The sequence below is a fragment of the Branchiostoma belcheri genome, unplaced genomic scaffold, assembly GCF_001625305.1.
Source record: "Branchiostoma belcheri isolate BF01 breed outbred unplaced genomic scaffold, Haploidv18h27 scaffold36, whole genome shotgun sequence".
NCBI lineage: Eukaryota > Metazoa > Chordata > Leptocardii > Amphioxiformes > Branchiostomatidae > Branchiostoma > Branchiostoma belcheri.
This window is the reverse complement of record NW_017803976.1, coordinates 831,866-852,267: the sequence shown is the minus strand read 5'-3', so window position 1 is coordinate 852,267 and position 20,402 is coordinate 831,866. Positions and strand designations below refer to the sequence as shown.

General features: G+C 41.0%; 1 protein-coding gene across 1 annotated transcript in view; it reads left to right on the top strand.

Annotated features, from left to right (window-relative positions):
- LOC109476076 (proteasome-associated protein ECM29 homolog) overlaps positions 1–20,402 on the top strand; it is a 69,872-nt gene that overhangs the window by 27,525 nt on the left and 21,945 nt on the right. Inside the window, exons 4-25 of the mRNA XM_019776934.1 lie at positions 979–1,095; positions 1,731–1,849; positions 3,827–3,976; positions 4,946–5,111; positions 6,184–6,281; positions 7,109–7,150; positions 7,325–7,409; positions 8,531–8,653; positions 9,526–9,611; positions 9,722–9,800; positions 10,680–10,729; positions 11,378–11,444; positions 12,190–12,312; positions 12,729–12,832; positions 13,501–13,636; positions 13,799–13,879; positions 15,396–15,594; positions 15,897–15,988; positions 16,806–16,937; positions 18,798–18,966; positions 19,509–19,708; positions 20,192–20,293. Of these exons, the coding sequence (XP_019632493.1) occupies positions 979–1,095; positions 1,731–1,849; positions 3,827–3,976; positions 4,946–5,111; positions 6,184–6,281; positions 7,109–7,150; positions 7,325–7,409; positions 8,531–8,653; positions 9,526–9,611; positions 9,722–9,800; positions 10,680–10,729; positions 11,378–11,444; positions 12,190–12,312; positions 12,729–12,832; positions 13,501–13,636; positions 13,799–13,879; positions 15,396–15,594; positions 15,897–15,988; positions 16,806–16,937; positions 18,798–18,966; positions 19,509–19,708; positions 20,192–20,293 (2,520 nt within the window). The remainder of the gene's footprint in view (positions 1–978; positions 1,096–1,730; positions 1,850–3,826; positions 3,977–4,945; positions 5,112–6,183; positions 6,282–7,108; positions 7,151–7,324; positions 7,410–8,530; positions 8,654–9,525; positions 9,612–9,721; positions 9,801–10,679; positions 10,730–11,377; positions 11,445–12,189; positions 12,313–12,728; positions 12,833–13,500; positions 13,637–13,798; positions 13,880–15,395; positions 15,595–15,896; positions 15,989–16,805; positions 16,938–18,797; positions 18,967–19,508; positions 19,709–20,191; positions 20,294–20,402) is intronic.

The following is a 20,402-nucleotide window of genomic DNA, read 5'->3' as shown; positions in this document are numbered from 1 at the left end:
ACCTCTTGACGCAAGCTACCATGAGAAGACAACAGCTACAAGATTATGAAACACAACAACCACAAACTACTGCCGGTACGCCTCATAATTTTTATTTCTTGGTAACAATCTTGCCGAATTTACCGGAGACGGAGGGATTACTACACGTTACATTGTATTCATTCACGGTAGTTTCTTAAAGTTTGCGCTGAACAATAGCTTTGAAAAAAAAGTAGCAGTTTTATAATAACTATGACCGCGTGAGAAATACCTTATACACATTATTTTCGTACATTCTTATGCTTCAACACCATTAAAATTGTAGCAAAATTGTAGCAAAGTTGACTGGCGTCAGACTCCATCGGCCCAGCACAGATCGCCCGGCAGGACGTAAAAATAAACATTTGGCACGCCGCCATCGCCGTTCCGAGCCGCGGTAGACTTCGGGGTCTCGCACCAAGTTTTTTCGCTACGCGGTACGCGGGACACGACAGGCCTCCCGAAAGAATACCGCGGGATATCCCGCAATCTCCCGCGTGATATCCCGCAAACTCCCGCGGGATATCCCGCAGTCTCCCGCGTGATATCCCGCAAACTCCCGCGGGATATCCCGCAAAATCCCGAATCCCGATGATGCTTATCCCGCGATCTGTACTGTAGCCATTAATACCTAAAATTAAAAAGCATCTTCGAGATACAGTGGTGCAAGCTAAGTGGGCATGATTGGGGGGGGAGGCATTCTTAGAATTCAGGTAGCACACTGGGCTACCTAGGTTCAAAAATAGGTTGCCCCAAGTAAAATTTGGTTGCCCGGAGCAATTGGGCAACCAGGAATTTTGCATGCTGAATTAATATTCAGTAGACCAGTGTTCTTATTCGTAGAGGGTCTTGATGACAATGTGAGAAGGGGTTTTTCAACTGATGTCTATCTCCTCTATTTTGTTGTTTCTTGCAAAAGTCCAGACTTAAATGATTGTTGTTGTTATTGTTGTTGTTTAGGTAATGGAGCTACTGGTGCACTTGAACAAGCGACTGAAGAGCCGTCCCAAGATCCAGCTGCCAGTGGAGTCCCTCCTGCTGCAGTACCAGGACCCGTCAGCAGTCTCATTTGTTACTGTAAGTATTACACTTGTTCATAGTCATGATAGTAAGGGTGAAATCATATCTCTGCACATTAAAGAACTCAGCACACGTATCAAGAAAAGTAATGGTGACTCAGTGTGCCTGGAGCCTTGGCCTAGGGAAAAAATGTTATGCTTCCTGTTTCAGTCCTGAAAAATTTAGCGTCGGTAGGTAGGGATTATCTTTTTTATTAGACTTTGGCGATCTCTAGAGATCCAACTTATACAATACAGTTTAACAAATTAAGACTTGCATGAGGACACTTACATTTTCATTGTCAATGTTGGAAAACTGATTGTACAACATTTCATCACTCAGGTGTCAGATCATGGAGCTAAAAATCATCCTTCAGCTCAAAAAATTTATGTCCCTTGCAGGGGTTCACACACACAAAAAGACTAGGGTCGCCAGGTTTTCTAGGGTCGGTCGGGAAACACAACATTTTTTTCCTAGGCCCTAGCTAAATACACAAGCCGTAGGAAATATATGCTTGATCTGAGTTCAGGATGAAGAAGATTCCTCAAAATAAAATGTATTTTGTGCCATCTCTGCTCATGTCTATCATCTTTTTTACTGGATAGTTTAGTTTCGATTTTGGAACAAATCCATAAAAACGTTTGATGTTTCAGAATTTCACGATAATCTACATCAAGATGGGTTACCCTCGTCTGCCCATGGACAAACAGGTGGACCTGCTCCCCTCCCTGCTGCAGTGTCTGGAGGACAAGCCACAGCCGCATCAGGATAGGTACATTTGCAAGTCACTCCAGTTTAGGATCTGTATAAATCCACACCAATTTAATACATTGTATGATGGTTCACGGATTTCCTACGCTTCATTTTTTTTTTGATTTGCAAAAGAAAAAAAATGTCAGGCTCTGAATCAACTCCAAAATGCTCATATTTTGGCCTGATTAGTTGTAGGAAGTCCTTTCTCTTCAGACTTGTTACAGTTTTCCCACCTATAAATGCAATGGTTTGATTTAAAGTTTAAAATTCATTATTTGAATTATAATATTATATACCAGTCTCGTATATTGACTTCGAATTCATGGCGCCAGTCATAGCATTTGGGCTATCATAGGATGCCTAGGTCTGTTTTTTTGTTTTTTTTCACACAGTTGCTTCATCTTTTTTCTGAAAAAAAGTCTCAGAACCAAAAAATAGCATTGGTGATGCCTGAATTTTTAAAGAAAATTTGTTACTCAACAAAGAGTGGGTTTTCATATTCTATGTTTCAGTGACTTTCTGTCACCTTCTTCAGGGCAACCATCACAATGAATCAGAACCAGTCATTGTTGTCCAGAAGAAGGTGACAGATGGTCACCAAAACATCAGACGTAAAAACCCACTGATTGTTGGATAAAGAACCTTATGTATTAATATCATACAGCCTCTTGCCAACCTGATGGAATTATTCACAGTTTCAGGAGCTGTTTCCACCATGAAAATTTTAGAAGTTCTTAATGTGACGTTTCTTTCCCAGGACGTTTTCAGTAAGATTTCACAATTTGGAAATTAGGAAATGTTGTCTTGCAATATGTAAATAATTAATGATGGCCCAATTATTGAAGAAAGTAGTTTGGAATATGGAGTCAGTCTTCATTCTTAAATTTGCCCAAAGTGTTCAAGACAGAAAAATTGTATTCACTGCTTTATGAGTTTGGGAAGAAGGTCAACCTCAGAATTGGAAGAATGTATAAGTCAGGATTCCTTAAGCTTGTTTATTATCAACTCCAATCCACCTGATGTCTGTTTTGAGGTTGGCCTGTTGACCCACATACTAATTGAATCAATAATTCAGAGTTGTGGACCAATCAATAACAAGACAGCTAACCTGATCACATAAGTAGGTCTACTTGTAAAGTGTCTCAGAACATTTTCCATTACTTCAAGTGGGTCACAGAAACATAGCAGTGTAGGAAACAGTATTTTGGACAATCTTTCAATATTGGACTGGAAATGATCTGTGGCCCAACACTTATTAATAAGATTAAGCTATTTAGTACATTGTATTATGCCCAGAGCGCGTGGAATAGTTAAAATTTAGATACACATTCTGAATTGCCAGAAATCCACTAATTTTCCCATGTTCTTGCCTAACTTATATTAGTTCATACAATTCCTACATTTGAGAATAAAGCAGAAAAAGGCCTGAAAGAAGATGATTTGAACCTATTCCCTGGTTTTATCTAAGAAAGGATTGAACTCATATTATATACATTTACCAACAATCCAGAGGAATGCAGTTTCAGCACCAAGGAGAGATGCCGACATACCAGGTATAACAGCATCTCTCCTTGGTGCTGAACTGTGTTCCTTTGGACTGTTTCATAATACTACCAATAACAAGCCGGTTCATGGTTCAAACTGTATTCTGTACAATGTAATGCCGAAAATGGGCAAAGATGTCTGTTGCCATGCCGGAAGGTGGATGGAAGATAACTGTAAAGAGATGAGACAAGAAAAGGCTCTGATTTAATGTTTTGTTTCTTGCTTTGATGCAGTGATATGTGATGCTGGCTGTGTATATGTGATGTGCCCACTGATTAAAAACCAGTTCTACAATGATTGAGTCAAAATTCTTAAATGTAGGATCCTTGTTTTTTCGGCCCGCCTTGTTTTTTTTTTTCGCCCACTCGCATTAGATTTGGAGTCTGTGGAGGATGTCATCCATAAAATTTACTTGCTGTGGCCTTACCATGTTTTCCCATGCCGTTGGCAGCCTGCTGCAGCTGATGATGCCTGTCCTGAACCATCTGAAGATGCCGGAGGACCCAGAGCGCAGGAAGGCCATGTTCAGACTGAGTGAGAAACCCAAGACTGCACAGATCATGCTGGAGTTCATGATGGACATGCTACTCCTCCCATATGTGTAAGTTTGTCTTCTCATTCTGCTCTGATCTTTATTTGGCTTTCAAATAAAACACCAGTATTGCTTGTAAGGCTTTTTATGTCCTACCTGGGCCGCGATTACGTTCGATATGGGTGTTCCGGCCTGTGTGATAACTAGCGGTACGGCCCGGGGGTTCTTAACGCGTAAGGCCCGGCCCTTCCAAATGTTCCATAGAACGATTCGAACGCGCTTCGCCCTAACCGCGTGTGCCCCTATCGAAAATTCGAATGCAGAATCCGGACGTTGGAATTGATGTTGTTGCATTTTAGGGTTTAGTGGCACCAACTTTTGGCTCATCTTGCTTTGAAAGGTGTGTTTTCTTGGGTGGGTATGACATGAATAAAATACAACACGGTGTATTCCGCATCGCCCATGGTCGGGCCGATACCTCGGGCGATATGGAATACCCCGACGTGTTGTATTCTATATATATTTCAGTCCAATCCTTTTTTGATATGTCAAGACAAAAATGTGCATTTTTGGTTCCGGTGCCCTTGGGATCTGAAAACCAAATGACCTGAAGAATAGTTTTACTTATAAAATGTCTATAATGTTTTTTTTTTTATACTTCCTCCTGGAAAGAACTACATGGGGCTTATTAACACTGGAAAGCATTATATTGGGGTTTTGAACAATTGTCATTAACTAAGGGTATTGAAACTCTTGATACTGGATTTAAAGGTTGATATGGAACAGTCCATTTTGGAATAGGAGGCTGGGATTGAAATAAATGGACTGAAATATGCTGTATTTGCTCCCAAGCAGGAAACCAACAAATTAGTTCGTTATGGAAGTATTACAAAATAATTTGTTGGATCTTTTTTATAATAAAACATTCCCCATTTATATCACTGTTTGGTACATGTAGCTTGAGTTCAGTTTATTAGATTAAAGAAAAAAAATAGATAGAAACAAAAAACGAACAAAAATTTTCTGATTCCTCCCCAGAGTGTTACCCCCCGGGGGTGCCCAGGCTGCAGAGGGGGGTGCGGAGGGGGGGAGGCCACAGTCTGCCCCTGCCAACACATCGGGTGGAACTCCCCCAGGTATGAGCCAGGCCTCTGTCAAGAGGGTGACAGGAGACAAACAGTGGAAACCTGAAGAACTAGAAGAGGTTGGTAGTCATTGTGTACTATTGATGGGGCTTGTTGTATTAGTAAACACATCAGCAGAACGTACTGGGCTTGTGCTAAACCCTTAATGTAATGGGAATAGCACTTTGGTACAACATCTCTTTTAAGGCCACACCAATTTAATTTCTTGGTTAACGGATTTGCCCGCTTCATTTTTTTCTGATTTGCAAATAAAAATAAAAATTCAGAATCAAATGCAAAATGCTGATATTTTGCCCTGAACAGTTGAAAACAGTCCTTTTCTTCCTAGTTGTTATAGTTATTCCATCTTTCAATGCAATGGTATCATTAAAAGTTCAAAATTCATTGTTTAAATTTTGAACCAGCCTGGTGTGTTGACTTCATGGCTCCTATCGTACCATTTTGGGCCATAATAGGATGCCTAGGCCTGTTTTTATTTTATTTTTTTTTCGCCCGCCCGCTCCATTATTTTTCTAGAAAAATCCGTTAACCAAGAAATTAAATTGGTGTGGCTTAAGGTTGTATTTAACAATAACATCCTCTCCATTGCCCTCTCCACACTGAGCCATGCAACACCCTTGCCTTCACTGTTGAACACCTTACTCAACAACACCTAACCACATCTGTCCTGCTCCAGGGTTCTCCAGGTCATAACTTTGACATAAATACAAAACTCACAGACGCACTCCACACGTTCATTGCCCAATCAAAAAGATTCTGTGCCTCTTCCAGCTGAGCCTCACTAAACATTCAATTGCTGTACAGTTATAAAGTTGATTTTAATTGCAGGTGTAATTTATTAGATATTAATTTTATTTGTGTATATATCTTGTTCTAACTATTTATTGTTGTTTTTCTATGTCATATGTCCAGGTATGTGTTAGGTGTGCACGCTATCAGCATGCTTGCTGCCTAGTGCACACTTTGTATTGTCATGTTACAATTCTGAATAAATAAATAAATGACATCCTGTCTGTAGCTGTCAGATGTTGCGTCATAAAAGATATCATCTCGGAGCTGAAAATACCACCTTTATATGCCAGTACATGTATTTTGAGTTTATGTTTGCTGGACCTTTTTCTATTCTTACAGGTAAAAGTGGGGATAATTAAGTTTCTGGGAGCAGACATCTTTGCAGATGAGGAGATTATCCCACATCTACTGGTGGGCATGTCGGACACTAGACACGGGTAACTAGACTTTTACTTACATAATGTATTACCATAGCTTTACTCATCCTGGGTCATGGTATGTTTAAGTATATAAAGCCTCGGTCACAACCCGCGGTACGTGCATCTGCGTGCTGTCTACGTGCAAAAATGTGGGCAAACGTAGGACATCCGTGCGTGGTGAGTACCGCCTCCGTACGAAATCCTACTTTGGAGCACGCAGACACGCTGTAGAACTTTAAGTGCATGTAAAACTTTTTCTTCGTGCGAGTACGGGCGATGCGCGTACCCTGTACGTGCCGTACGAAAGACGCACGTGTGAGTATGGCCTCCTTACGGTAAAGTTACAATCGCACAGAGATCGTACGTTGTAAGCACATACAACTCACTTACCACTTGTGCAACGAACGATGCATGCACGTGCAGACCCCACTCTTACACCTTGCGAAACCGTGTAAGTGACGTGCGTCGACGCCACTCCTTCCCCACGTTTTCAGAAAAAACGTAGCAGACGTAGCCTCCAAAAAAAATGTACGGAGAAAAAGCACGTACGGCTGGTTGTGACCAAGGCTTAAGTGTTGACTAGTTCTGTTAGTTCATTTTAGTGATGCTGAAGATGAGTGAGAGATGTCAGTAGAAACGTCTTCATATTTCATCCAGTAGTAGAGTTTGAATTATCTAGAATATGTTTGAATATCTTTTTGCACCAATTATGCATTGTATGGCATTATTTTATAATTTATACTACACTGTACATGCAACTACTGCTGTAAAGTGTGCATACAGACAATTTGAGTAGACTTCAACGTGTATGTAACCTTGTACTTTTCTTCTGTTTCACTCTAAAGTGTTGCAACTGCTGCTGATTACGAGTTCAGGAGAAAACAGAGGTAGGAATTTTCTTAATATATACTCTCAATATGCCTGGAACACTAGAAATCCTTGCATGGTAGACTTTTTCTGCAATGAAGTTTAGACTAAGAAAAGTTGCAGGATAGTTTTATTGATGATATGATTGATGTACACTTACATACTTGTGTAAATGTGTTCTTTGCTCCCCCTAGTGGTATAGACTGGAACAACACTGCACTCATCACCAGGCTCTATAAATTGTTCCTCGGGTACACTGCTGAGAAGCCTACCAAGAAGGTAAATTGTTTCATCTCATAATTACTCTCATTTGTCTTCCAGCTAATGGTAAATGTAACAAGGTCGTTACAGTTCCATAAAATGAATTGCTCATTAAAACAATTTGTTCATCAGAGGAAATTGCTCTAAATGACACAGTCTGTCCCAGCTTTAGTGCACTTTGCAAATGAAATCCGTACTGATGTAGATTTGAATTGCTTTATGTGATTGTGGTGGTCTCACACCATATTTTTGTGGTCTCACACCATACAAATGTATGATTGTGGTCTCACACCAAGTGATTGTGGTCTCACACTAAGTGATTGTGGTCTCACACCGTATGATTGTGGTCTCACACCATACAAATCTATGATTGTGGTCTCACCCCAAATGATTGTGGTCTCACCCCAAATGATTGTGGTCTCACACCATACAAATGTATGACTGTGGTCTCACACCATGTGATTGTGGTCTCACACGGTATGATTGTGGTCTCACACGGTATGATTGTGGTCTCACACGGTATGATTGTGGTCTCACACCATGTGATTGTGGTCTCACACCATGTGATTGGGGTCTCACCCCATATGATTGTGGTCTCACACCATACAAATGTATGACTGTGGTCTCACCCCATGTAATTGTGATGGTGGTCTCACACGGTATGATTGTGGTCTCACACGGTATGATTGTGGTCTCACATCATGTGATTGTGGTCTCACACCATGTGATTGTGGTCTCACACCATGTGATTGTGGTCTCACACCGTATGATTATGGTCTCACACCGTATGATTGTGGTCTCACACCATGTGATTGTGGTCTCACACTGTATGATTGTGGTCTCACACCGTATGATTGTGGTCTCATACCATGGGATTGTTGTCTCAAACCCTATGATTGTGGTCTCACACCGTATGATTGTGGTCTCACACCGTATGATTGTGGTCTCACACCATACAAATGTATGATTGTGGTCTCACTCCATACAAATGTATGATTGTGGTCTCACAACATATGATTGTGATCTCACACCATGTGATTGTGGTCTCACACCGTATGATTGTGGTCTCACACCGTATGATTGTGGTCTCACACCGTATGATTGTGGTCTCACACCGTATGATTGTGGTCTCACACCAGGGTGCCCCCACCATCCGCCCGGAGCTGCGTCGAGAGCCTGCTGGCACGAGAGTGAGGCTGAAAGTCTTCCCGTACTACCTGCGCTCCCGCGAGGCAGCAGAACACTTCCCAGGAAACTTGCAGGTACAAGTCCAGTCTCTATATATTATAATTCAGTCCATACCATATGGTATGGATGAAATATATTGTGTTCTCTCATGTTTCTTCTCCTCCTTCTCCTGCCACACAGTCAAATGGATTCAACTCTGTCATTTTTTAGCCAAATGACCTGAAATTTGGCATGGATGTAGAGCGGGCAATACCGCCAGGCGTTTTTTTTTTTTTCATTTTTTTGATACATGCCTTTGAAAAATTTTTATGAAGGTTTTTTGGGGCATTTTTCAACAAAAAAATGGATTTTTGGATCCTGAGCCCTGGTATTACAACCAAATGATCTGAAATTCAGTATAAGGGTACCTTGAATGTGTGTCTACACAATAGCAGTCACATATTTGGCATGCACCACTTCCAAATGACTCATTTAGGGGACTTTAATGGTTATTTTCAGCCAAAAAAGGGCCAGAAGTGCTATACCCATTCCATGTTCGATCCAAAGAATGGTCCGTTCCATCTGCCGTTGGCCATCGAACACTGCTCGAACACATCGAACATTGCGGGTTACCTGGGGTCACGTTGCACGTAAGTCGTGCGCAGTGACCCACACATTCAATTTTATGTGCCTAAGATCATTATGTCATCTACAATCACGACGATGGAATATGCCGACCATCCTAGTATTATGGACTGAAATATGCTATATTTGCTCCCAAGCAAATGTCGGCCTTTCTAGTTTGGATAAGGATCCGTTGTATGGCCAGAATTTGATGATTTCCTTGAATTAAGTGATGTTATTTTACCATGAAGAAAGATGGCTATGCTTCCTTATCAAATCATTTGCATTTTGATCTAATTCTGTTTGACTTGAGTAATAGAATCTATGCCTCTGCCCACCACAGATCATATTTGAATGCCTGTATGGAGTCCACACCAATGCCAAACTGAGACAGATGACCCTGCAATTCATACATTACATATGTTCATGGTAAGTCAACAAGATTGTCATTCATATGGTCAATTTAGAAATGTCTTTGACCCTATATTTTACAATAGGGTAGGCTACAACATTATTAATTATGTTTTTATGTTCAACAGTGCCTCTGATGCCAAGATCCAACCTTTGGGACAACTGGTCCTAAATGCACTGCAGAAGCTTATTGGGGAAGGAAAAGAAGTAAGAATATTGTCTTCATGATAGCAAAATTTCGCATTGAAATGATTTGATAATGGTAACGATAAGTTCACAGTACAGAAGTGACTGTGACAACAGGAAACATTACATAAGGCCACACCAATTTAATTTCTTGGTTAACGGATTCGCCCGCTTCATTTTTTTCTGATTTGCAAATAAAATAAAAATTCAGAATCAACTGCAAAATGCTCATATTTTGCCCTGAACAGTTGAAAACAGTCCTTTTCATCCTAGTTGTTACAGTTATTCCATCTTTCAATGCAATGGTATCATTAAAAGTTCAAAATTAATTGTTTAAATTTTGAACCAGCCTGGTGTGTTGACTTCATGGCTCCTATCGTACATTTTGGGCCATGATAGGAAGCCTAGGCCTGTTTTTATTTTTTATTTTTTTCGCCTGCCCGCTCCATTATTTTTCTAGAAAAATCCGTTAACCAAGAAATTAAATTGGTGTGGCCTAAGTGTACTGCCAAAAGTTAGGTGCCGATACACTTACATTTTCCTCCTTTTACTACTGTCATTTGTTACTGTACTTTAGATCTGCTTTGGAATACAAAACTTTGGCTAAAAATTATGTTTTGTATTTGTGGTACTGCAAATCCTTCTTTCCTCTTCTGCTGTGACATGACAGTTGATGTGTTGTTGTTCTCTCTTTCCTTGCTTCCCCTAGTTCAAAAAGGTAATCTTCAGTTTTCTCCAACTTGTTCTCAACCTTTCACTCTCTCTCTTCGCTGTGTCTGTCCTTTTTCTTAAAGTGCCTGCCAGAGGTACTGCTTCAAAATTAGGCTGTTTGGAAATAAACTGTGTACTTCCTCATGTTTTGCTAACTTTTAAGGGTGAATGTTGATTGGTTTGTTTCAGGATGCAAAGTTGCGCAGTCTGGCGTACGTTGCTATAGGAAAACTTGCAAAGTAAGTACCGCAATTTTTTTACGAAGGCCAGTTTCCAAGAAAGTACAATGTGTAAATTAAAGATAAGGCCATAGCAAGTAAATTTTATGGATGACATCCTCTGTAGACTCCAAATCTAAGGCGAGCGGGCGAAAAAAAAACAAGGCGGGACGAAAAAAACAAGGTTCCTACATTTTAAAATTTTGACTCAATCATTGTACAAATGGTTTTTATTCAGTGGGAACATCACATATACACAGCCAGCATCACTTATCACTGCATCAAAGTAAGAAACAAAACATTAAATCAGAGCCTTTTCTTGTCTCTTCTCTTTATGGTTATCTGCCATTCACCTTCCGGCATGGCAGCAGACATCTTTGCCCATTTTCGGCATGTTGACCACTGTCAGAAGGCAACAAAATTTCTTGTTTTTTTTTTTCCAAAATCAGCCGAAAATCAATGCACGCGCGGATGTCATCCATAAAAATTACTTGCTGTGGCCTAACCATCATTTACTGTCATGAAAAAGTTTCTAAACATAGTGAATGTTTTATCTATGCTAAATGTAAATCACTCAGTCTATATTGTGCATTAGATTTTACAGTTACATACTTTTGGCTTTGTTGTATGTAATTTTGCACATTTAAGATTGAGTTTATTTTTCCCCAGCCGTCTGCCTCATCTGTTCTCCAAGGATATCGGAATGGTACAGAAGTTCTTCGATGCTGTCAGCAAGGTGAGAAATGCACTGCAAATTCCAAACTTTAACACACTAAAGTCATGTGTTCGTTGCTCTTACTAGTCTTAGCAAGTTTTGTATGGCATTTCTGTGGTCCCCCTTCTTGATGAAATCAAAACTTGAGATTACAATTACACAAAGTAAACAAGAACAAGAAATTGAAAATATCACTTGAAGTAAAGTTGTTGCAAATTTTTGTCAGTCTGTGGTTAAATCATTCCCCCTCACATCCTGTGACTCTACTGTTTTCACAAATAATTACAAAGCAAACAAACAGACCAAGAACAACAACAATAAAACCTCCTTACATGGGTGTAATCCATAACAAGTATCCATACATGTACACTGCTCGAAATTCATTTTGGGTATAGGTGCACTGGTGCACCCAACCTAAAAAATTAGGTGCACTAAAGATTTTTTGGGTGCACCATATGAAACAATACCTAATTGCAGGTCTTACTGCTCCTCTTCTGAGCTTAAATCTAAAATGAGAGCTAATAACTTCAAAATCTTAGCGACCAAGAATATCCAGTATACTATTAATACATTTCTAATGTTAAAAATTCCTACAAAAATATTTGGGTGCACCAGTGCACCCACAGAAAAAAAATTAGGTGCACAGTTCAATTTTGGGTGCACTATGGTGCACATGCACCCAGTATTTCAAGCCCTGTGTACCTAACCTCTGAGCCCTTCTTGTCAGCTGCTGAAGTCTTACCTTCTCTGCCCCCCTCCCCCCCAGGAGGACCAGGACACCAGACTGGCTATCCAGGAGGCCCTGTCCCTCATGGCTACAGCCTACAGGAACCTGGACGACAACTCAGCACGCCTCATGGAGGCTCTCATACTCAGCAATGTGGAGAAGGTACAGTTGTACATTGTACACACACCTCAGTCAAGCTTTTTGCACTCTCTCTCAATCCAGTGTACTTGCTTTTTGCCCATTTAAAAAAATTACTAATAATACATCAAAATACAATGTACAAGATACAATGTACAAGACAAGACAATTTGGTTATAAATTCATTAAACGTTTCAATGAAAATACCCATTTCAAGATAATAATTATCGCATGAAAGAGTCTAGGTTTTTTCTTAGTGTTTAGTGTTTTTTCTCTTTGTCTGAAAACTATTCCAACTGCAAGAGGCTTAAAACAGCTGTAAATGATCTGCTAGACAATTTTTTGTAACTCTTTTCTTGTAACTCTTTAAAAGTGAAATTCCTTACACGACGTAAAAGCTCCTATTAGTACGATGACGATAAACTGACTTCTTTCCCCAGCCGGATGCCCCAGCCCGTCTGGCGGCCGTTCACTACGCCAACACCGTGTTCCCGTCCAATCACGTCCCATCAAGATACGTACTGCTGCTGGCTTGTGGTGACAGGTATTACACACTTAGTCTAGATATTTGCTCTCTCTCTTTGTAGTTTTGTGGTGTCTTGCAAACAGTGGAAATTTCAGTCTCTGTGCCTATGTGTAGTGGAAACTTACGAAAGATGTAGAAGGACTATCCATGCTTTTTAAAATGATGTTAAGGCCACACCAATTTAATATCTTGGTTAACAGATTTTTCTAGCAAAATAATGGATCGGGCGGGCAAAAAAAAAAACAGGCCTAGGCATCCTATTATGGCCCAAAATGGTACGATAGGAGCCATGAAGTCAACACACCAGGCTGGTTCAAAATTTAAACAAAATTTAAATAAACAAAGAATTTTGAACTTTTAATGATACCATTGCATTGAAAGATGGAATAACTGTAATAACTAGGATGAAAAGGACCGTTTTCAACTGTTCAGGGCAAAATATGACTATATTATGAGCATTTTGCAGTTGATTCTGAATTTTTATTTTTATTTGCAAATCAGAAAAAAATCAAGCGGCCGAATCCATTAAAAAAAACTCAATTCAAAACTTAACAAAAGGACTCAGATTTAGCCTTCTCCCTGCTGCCTTACCCTGTAACCAATAGAGAATTAGTAGCTAAACTGCTACTTCAGTCTGCTAAAGGTTAAGAACTGCATACAGTCAACTGAATGTTTCCTTGTTACAGTAAGGAGGAGATCCATTCTGAAGCCACCAAGGCCCTGAAAGGTTCTCCTCAGGCCAGCAGTCCAGGTGCACAGGACGAAGCTACACCTAAAACCTTACCTGGCTTCAAGGAGATGGTCACCTACATCAACGAAAAGGTACATGTAGGGATGTGTACAGTCTTACTTTTAGATTCTGTATTTTATGGAAAGTCTCCTCAAATTGGATATCAAGTCTTTAGAGGGAATGCTTTGTGAAGTTCTGATTTATTTTTAACCTTGAGGAATACAAAATTTGATATGTGTGTTTCTATTCTGCAGGCCACCCAGAGAATGAAGAGCCAAGCCAAGTACTCAGTTGGAGCTAATGCCATTCCCTTCAACCCTGGAGCATTCACAGAGGTATCCTCCTTACTTCTGTACATCTATATCTCACCTTTAACTTAGACTTTTTTTTAGCCTTTTTTTTGGTACAAAATATTAGGAATAGATACATGAAAGACCTTAATTGTATTCTCTTACTAGGTAAGTGCAGGTCATAGTGTTTTTAAAGGGGAGGTCCAATACTTTCAGTTTTGGGGCCTTTCTACCCAAAATCCTATTTGTAAATGGTGATTTACTGGTTTCTGCCAACCCCGCACATATTTGCCGTGATATCTGACCCGCTCGATGTTTCGCGGCTAGCGCCAGATTTTCCGCTAGGCGGCGCTGCGACTGGATCTGTGACGTAAAAGGTTTCATTCTGCTACTAGCGTAAACAACAATGGCGGGCGTGCAACCCTTCCGTTTTGAGCCACAGACAGACAGTAGTGGTGACTCTGACCCCGATCCAGGCGATGAGAACGTTTGGGATGGAGGTGATGTGGAGACAGAGGGTTGGAGAACCGGGATTGGTGCCGGTGTGGAAACGAAGACAATAGAAACTGCCTGGAAATGCCCTCTGTACGGGAGAGTGTTTGTTGTCACGACCTGCCAGAGCTGACAGACACTGAAAAGAACGTCGGTACAGACCACCCATGCATTAGAAACCACCCTGACTTCGATGTGATTCTGCACCCGGCAAACCTCCGAACGTTGCTGATTTTTCGGTGGGATCTGATCCGGCAGGGCGTGCAGGAGCCTGTATCTAACAGGTCGGTACCGCGAATACCGCAGTTTGTTTACATTGCAACTTACTCGACCCTTTGACGGATTTATTCATATCGACCGCCCATACGCCCAACAGAAAGGAATTGAGACTGACGTTCGCGTGAAGCATCCAGGCTCGAAATGGTCTGAACACACCCGCCAGTGGAAGCTCTTCTTGTGTACTAACTCTGTTCCAATGAAACCTTTTACGTCACAGATTCAGTCGCAGCGCCGCCTAGCGGACAATCTGGCGCTAGCCTCGAAACATCGAGCGGGTCAGATATCACGGCAAATATGTGCGGGGTTGGCAGAAACCAATAAATCACCATTTACAAATAGGATTTTGGGTAGAAAGGCCCCAAAACTGAAAGTATTGGACCTCCCCTTTAAACACTATACTTTGAACCCAGAACCTTAACCCTTATCCTGCTGGCATTCCTGGCACAATATTTTTCAATAACTTCATGTCTTAATTAGATCATAGACCCCCAATTTTTTTTGCCTTTGCAGTGGCATAGTTACTTCCGCATTCATTGCGTTTCGCTGCGGTGTTCATGAGAAATACCCCCAAATCATACCTATACAGGGTGCTATATAGATGGTACTGTATGTGCAGAACAACAATTGTTGTACTCCGCAGGACAAGGGTTAAGATTCTGAGTCAACAACCCTAACCACAAGACCACCTTGAGGCACTTTCAACAATGTATAACTATGTACATAAATGTTTCTACACTTTTATGTTCCTAAAATTGTTATGAAAAAATGTTGATCTGTCTTCTTCCTGCAGACTGTGCTGTACATGCGCAGATGCCTGGCCACAGACGCAGGGGTGGCTCTTCCAGCAGACGACGACACCCCCTCCCCCGAGGGAGCACCTGCCATTGCCAAGTACGTGCAGACCCTGCTGGAAGAGTCTGGCAACAGCAACAAGGGCCCGGTGCACCTGTACATGAACCTGATCAAACAGCTGCTGACAGCTGTGGGAGGTGAGCAGCAGGTGCTATAGAATAGAGCTCAGGATGTTTTTAGATGCAACACAAAAGTTTTGTGCAACTGTGTAAAACTGGACCATGAGGTGGACACCTGGAAGGACTCCTTCTCTTTTTCAATAAGTGAGGTGCAGTCTTAAACATGCTTGAGTTGTAGCTCTCCTCAAAACAGGACCGCCAGCTTTATGTCCTATCTGAGACAGTGATATCTACTCATTAAAAAAAAAAACTGAATGAGGAAATGGATTTAAAGTGCCTTTCCTAATCTGAGATTTGTTGTTTTTGTCTGACCTGTACAGGAGCTGGCCCTCTGTACTGCCTGTTGGAGATTGTGGCTGTGTGTCCCAACAAACTTGCCAAACAGTTCACAGGCAAACTGGACTGGATCAAGGTTAGTCTTTTGTACAATGTACTGTAGTTTGCACTGGTGCTTAAAGGCATAGGTCACGATTTTGATGGTTTTTTTTAAAGTGATTTTCAATATTAGCTTTAGGTGGATTTTTTTGTAATTACCTTAAACCTTTGCAGAAAATTTGAAGTGAAGGTATTGTGAAGTACTATCATGAAAGTTCATCTGTGTTCACTTGATAGTTACATGTTTAATGTTAAATCTTTTGGTCCAACACAAAAAAAAGTTCTCTCACCTAGAGCTTTTGACTGGTCACTCTGATCTTATTAGAGTAGGGGCCAACATCGTCTACCAGATACCTTTGACCTACTGTTAACGTCATACTTCAAAGAAGCCATGTGAAAAGCCTCACTGGGTCAGTCTACTGAGGAAAGTTCTTTGTGTTGAATCTAAAGTTTTAACTTTAAACATGTATTGTGAATTAATAGTATTTGGCGACGTCTCAGGGAGGAGCCTAATGGTACAGTATTGTGTGCAGTTTGCAAGAATGTTAGGAATGGTACAGGCATTTTGTCCACAGGAATGGAATGTCCACAGGCATGTCTCTGACCCACTATGCCCACATTCCTGGAAACCCTTGGGAAGACCTGTCTGCCCCGGATAGCCCTATTTTCTGTGACCCGGGGCTTGTTCACTACACACTCAGGAGGAGTGCACTGTATCTGTCTAGACTTAACAGGTAGCAAGTCTTCCTCAAAATCATGAAATGATGGCAGTGCCATGCAAGCAATAACCCTAACTGCAACCACCGTCGCCATGGCAATGTATGTTTTCAGTGACATTCTTGTTGCATCTGTAGGGTCTGATGCACCACAGCCGTGATGACATCAGGGAGCATGCGTCCCAGCTGTATGGACTTGTGGCCTGTACACTCGGCACTGGCAAGTTCAACAACACCATCAAGGAACTCACCAAGAACCTGCATGACCAGGTCTGGGATCTTCATCATACCATATTTGTTTGTTTGCTGTTTATTACCCTCCATGTAAATGGGGGGTATTGTTTTTACTCCGTTTCATGTTTGGTCTGATATCTGAAGATCGGTGAGAAGGAATTGTACGATATTTGGCAGATTGATGGATGGGGCCTTGGAGATTGTGTAGGTTGACTTTGAGCACCTGGTGATTGACCTTGGTACTGCAGTTTAATTTTTTTATTCCATTGTTGGCACGTTATGGTCTGTGTGTGCGATGCTAAGGTAGCATGTAGTTGTGGTTACAATGGTTTAGTGATGTAAATTTGGGCCCCCTAGCTGTTTGCTTTGAACCGGAATTGCTATCTCAATGTCAGATTGTTTGCGTTGAATGATCTCAGAACCCGGTGGATGGTTGGCGATCATTTTTGGTATGTGGGTAGACGCTGATTGTCTTTGCGTTTTAGCGTGCATTAGCAGGTTGTCGTAGATTTGCATTGCTTATTTAAAAGGATTTTCACATTTTCACCCCTATTTCATAATAGGATGGTCTGTTTGACCCGAAGGATGGTACAGAGTGTTTTTGTTTATACCTCCAGCTGGCAGGTCAGGCCAATCTATTTTTACCGTGTCTGCAGGAAATATATCTTATCTTTAATCGGTCATTCAGCAGGGAACTGGGTCATCTGTGGTTTGTTAATATGTTGTGCTTGAGAGGTCATTGACCTCAAACAAACCATGGTAACAAGACACTAATTGCCTGCACATGAATAAATAAATATAGGCAACCTCTTCCAATACGAAGTGCCACAACAAAATTCTTAAAGGATAGACATCTATAGACATCTATCATTCTGCTGATAAAAACAAAGTTTGACTCATAATATCTCTATTAAAATACACCAAAAGATTACAAAATAACAAGCTATTTCATGGAGGGACGATGTCTACGACTTCTCCTTGTTTTTATTTAGATCTTCATTCAATGGCAACTGATAGCAACGTCAGCTTTTAAAAACGGACTGTAGATGACCGCAGATGAAATGTGCCTATATTGTATACTGTGATTGTTTTGTATAATATGTAAATGTTTGTAATATTTGTTGTATATTGTTGCGTTGAACTTGTGTATGTAATTTTTAATGTGTGCCCAGGGATACCTGAAAATCAGATCAACTGATCTGAGGTATGCCCTGGTGAAATAAATAAATAAACTTGAACAGTTAAAAAAAACTTGAAACAATGTGATTCATGACAATTCTTCCTGGAGGCCACAATAAGATGATACAAAATATAACAAGGGAAATATACAGAGGAATATGCTGTAGGGTACAAACTCAGATAGTAATCAATGCTTGAAATTCACCTGTAGTTACATCAGGGTACAGAAGTATTGCTTTGGGTGCCAAAGTTGAGGGTTTGTGTGTATGTAGCACGTCGGCAGAACGTACTGCGCCTGCGCAGAACCCCATATTTTCGCGTTTTTCGTTGGGTTTTTGGTCAACGTTGCATCAGAATTTTGCTTGTTGCAGGGGATATTCTTTCCGACACAACATTTGGAAACTACTGTCGAAATGCTAACCTTACAATGTATATGAGCGAATACAACCTTATATGAGACGTTCTGCCGAACTGCTATGTACAATACATTACGGGTTTCGCGCAGGTGCAGTACGTTCTGCCGACGTGCTTGTGTATGTCAGGACAGAGTAGGTTGATAGCACGTGGGTAGACAGACTGACAGGCAAAAGGACAAGAGGCCTGAGAATCTGCTGAAGAAAAAATAATCAACAACTTCAAGCTGTAACGAACTGCAGTAACTGTTTTATGTCTAACATCATCTAAAACGTTGTATCTTGTGCGAATGTTTTGTTTCAGTCCCCTGAGGTACAACATGGGTCAGTGCTGGGGCTGGGTTATGCCATCGGCCGACATCTGTATGTCAAAAGGACTCAGGTGACTGTGGAAGACCTGGAGGAAGAGAAGGACCACGGTGTGGCTTCTGGGAACATCTCAGATATGGAAGTGGCAGCAGTCAAGGCTATAGGTAAACATACCAAAGTAACAGTTACTCAAAATTTTACTCACTTTTCAGGTAGCATCCAGTATTTTTTTGTCAGTGACTGAAAGAGATCTGTAGTCATGAATAGGTCAAAAGCTGGAAGGGTTTGATTTGGTTAGTACTGTACTTCTACAATTCCTAACTGTAGTCAGAAAGAAGGGTGGGAATAAGAGCCAGAAAAAAAAAAAGAAATTCTGCTTCCTGTAACTACGACCAAAGAGTCACAACAGTGGGATAAGGAAAGATGTGATGAAAGGAAAGAAACAGGACAGGATGACTGCTGTTCCTATAATTTATTGCTATTTTTATTACAAATAAAAGACTTTTTGGTTGTTGCACTGTGTTCTCTCTTTCAATTTGTGTCCTAACATTTGTCGTCCTTTACTATATTTTAAAATCTAGGCATCTTGCTTTTTTTTCGGCCCTTCGTTTTTTTTCACACTCTTGCATTAGATTTAGCCTGGTCTCCAGAGGATGTCATCCATAAAAATTACTTGGTGTGGTCTAACTGTTTTATTGTCCTACAGTTGACATGCTGGACAACCCCAGCAGCCTGTTAGCGTCAGCAGCCTGCACTGCCCTGGGGGAGATTGCCAGGAACGGGCCACTACCACTGCCCACAGGAGGGGTGGGCAAGGGCAAGGGGAAGAACCCCAACCCCTGCACCAAACTGGCCATCGTGGACAAACTAGTGGCCAGAGTCAAGTCAAGCAAGGACTCCAATAAGGTAGACAAAGTGTGGTGATTTTTTGCTAAAGCCACACCAATTTGATAAGTTGGTTCTCATATTTTTTCAGGAAAAGTATGAAAAGACAGGGTAAAAAAATAACAAAAAACAGGCCTATGATGCTATGATAAGAGCCATAAAGTCAAGATACTTGGTGGTTTGTATTTAAACTGCATTGATAGACAGAAAAACTGTAACAACTCTGAACAGAAGGGACTTCTTTCAACTGTTAGGGCCCAAATATAAGCATTTTGGAGTTGTTTCAGAGCCTAAAATGTTTTTTTTTTTTTGCAAATCAGGAAAAACAAAGCGGACAAATTGCGGAACCAACAATTTAAATTTGTGTGGCCTAAGGTGAACTTTCGTTATGTGCTAACTGGTCCCTAAATTAAGATTGCTAGGTAGTGTAGTTACCATTTCTGGTAGATACATTATTGCAATGTACATTTGTGGTGAGTTGTGGATTTTCCATGTATTTCCCAGCTGAAAGAACGTCTGTGCCAGACCCTGGGTTATCTGCCGGTGGGAGACCCTGAGTTCCAGCACCAGAGAGCAGTGCTGCAGGGCCTGTTGGAGGCTGCTGAGGTCAGTGACATGGAAGCTTTGCTCTTCTCATATCAGTGTTTCAGATGAGAACAGTTGAATAATTAGATTAAGGCCATACTGATTTAATTTCATGGATGACATCCACATC